The 1925-nt window shown below is 37.2% G+C and overlaps 1 protein-coding gene across 1 annotated transcript; it reads left to right on the top strand.

Annotated features, from left to right (window-relative positions):
* Positions 1-537: 537 nt before the first annotated feature.
* wbl (endoplasmic reticulum protein 29-like protein wbl) lies at positions 538-1549 on the top strand. Its single transcript, XM_068290253.1, has one exon. The coding sequence runs from the start codon at positions 603-605 to the stop codon at positions 1392-1394; it is 792 nt and encodes a 263-aa protein (XP_068146354.1). The 5' UTR covers positions 538-602; the 3' UTR covers positions 1395-1549.
* Positions 1550-1925: the final 376 nt, after the last annotated feature.

The raw sequence follows: 1925 nt of genomic DNA, 5'->3' as shown, positions 1-1925 counted from the left end.
AAATCTCATGCGACAAATTTAAGTCCACGTGTTATTTTCCCCTCTTTAATGCAATGCATTAAACTTAAAAAGATTTCAAAACTATTTTACTTCTTTTGACTGAAGTCTCTTTAGTTCCCTTCTATACTTATAGATTTAGGCCAAAATAGTTCCTTAAAATTTTAAATACATCATGATGTCAAGGTCAGATTTAAAGAGTTGTAATTTGCTGGCGTTTACATTTTAGGTATTACACAACAAGCATCCAAAAATGAGAGAGAGAAAGAGCAACAACAACAGCTGAACTAATAGAACAGAAGTCAAAGCCGGTTTTGAGAATAACGTGACTGACAGAGAGCAAGAGAGACCGAGAGAGAAACAACTGACGTGTCATTCAACTCGATCGAGAATAAGAACCATTGCAATGGACACAGGTGAGCGCAGAGCGAGAGCTAACCACCTAACAGAAAATTCTGTTGAGCGTAGCAAAAAAAACAGAAAACCAAAATTAACTTTACTAACCTCCGTATCAAAGCAGCCAAACCATTCCCGCAGTCTCAGACCGGCAAGAGTTGGGTCAGTTGTTTTGTCAGTCGTCGTGGTCCTCATTGTTTTTTAAAAAAATGTTGCGATTACTTTTGTTGTTTCTTTTAACTGGTTTAAATCATCTTGGTTATCATGCTACGTGGGCCATTTCCTGTCCGGGATGCGTGGATTTGGATGAGCTGAGTTTCCAAAAGACCATCGAGCGTTTTAATTACACTTTGTGCAAATTTGACATTGCCTTTCCCTATGGAGAAAAGCACGAGGCATTCGCTGCCTTCTCCAGAGCAGCACATAAAGTCACAAATGATCTGCTAATTGCCACTGTTGGCATAAAAGACTATGGCGAAATGGAGAACAAGGAGCTGGGTGATCGTTTTGGCGTGGATCAAAAGAAATTTCCAGCCATTCATCTTTTCAAGGGCCACATGGATGAATTTGTCAAATTTCCCGATCATCTAGACATTACGTTGGACAATTTGAAGGCTTTCGTTAGCAGTAACACGGAACTCTATATTGGACGCGATGGTTGCCTCAAGCAATTCAATGATGCCTTGAGGAACTATGCCAACAAAGAGGACTCTGAACAATTGACATTGATTAAGCAACTGCAGGCGGAGCAGGAGAAACTAACGAAACCAGATGAGCAAGCGAATGCAAAGGTCTATTTAATGTACATGAAGAAACTCAATGAACTTGGCTACGAATTTCTCGAGGAGGAGACGAAACGTTTGCTACGTCTTAAGGCTGGAAAAGTGACCGCCGCCAAGAAGGTGGAGTTGCATCATAAACTCAATATTCTAGAAGCCTTTCGTGTCCATAAACTAACCAAGGCTAAGAGTCAAAAGCCAGAGCCAAAGAAGGAACTCTAAGATAATTTTCTATCTCTTTCAATACCATTCCTCCTTTTCTTTGTCTTTATTGTATGTGTAGAAGAAAATCACCAAAACCTCCATAGAAATAGTCATAATCATAAAATAAGCTTGAAAATATGTGTTTGTACATTAAACCAAGAACGTTAACTAAATTGGCCATGCATTTTGTTTATAACAAAACTAACAACTAGCTGACAGGTGTCCGGAAGCAAAAAGTGAACTTAATTTAACAATATGAAGAAGAAAAAATCCCATTGCCAGACTCTCAGACATACGGTACCCAGTAGGTAGTAGAAGGATACTAACTATTAAAATCAAACTAACAACATAAATACAAAAGGGAATCCTAGGTATTTAGCCATTTGTTCAAGTTTGCTTATAATTTCAATCAATTCATTGTTCAAAACTAGACTAGACTTGTCAATGCTCATATGAATGGACATAGGATGTACATACATTAATGTTAAATTAAATTAAATTTTAAATTTTTTAATCATTTTGATAATTAATTTTAATCAAATTGAGAAA

Source organism: Drosophila tropicalis, unplaced genomic scaffold, assembly GCF_018151085.1.
Source record: "Drosophila tropicalis isolate 14030-0801.00 unplaced genomic scaffold, ASM1815108v1 contig_593, whole genome shotgun sequence".
Taxonomy (NCBI): Eukaryota; Metazoa; Arthropoda; class Insecta; order Diptera; family Drosophilidae; genus Drosophila; species Drosophila tropicalis.
This window is presented reverse-complemented; position numbering and strand designations above follow the sequence as displayed.

What these genes read in the sequence shown, in the direction of transcription:
- wbl (XM_068290253.1), top strand. Translation starts at nt 603, where the DNA reads ATGTTGCGATTACTTTTGTTGTTTCTTTTAACTGGTTTAAATCATCTT.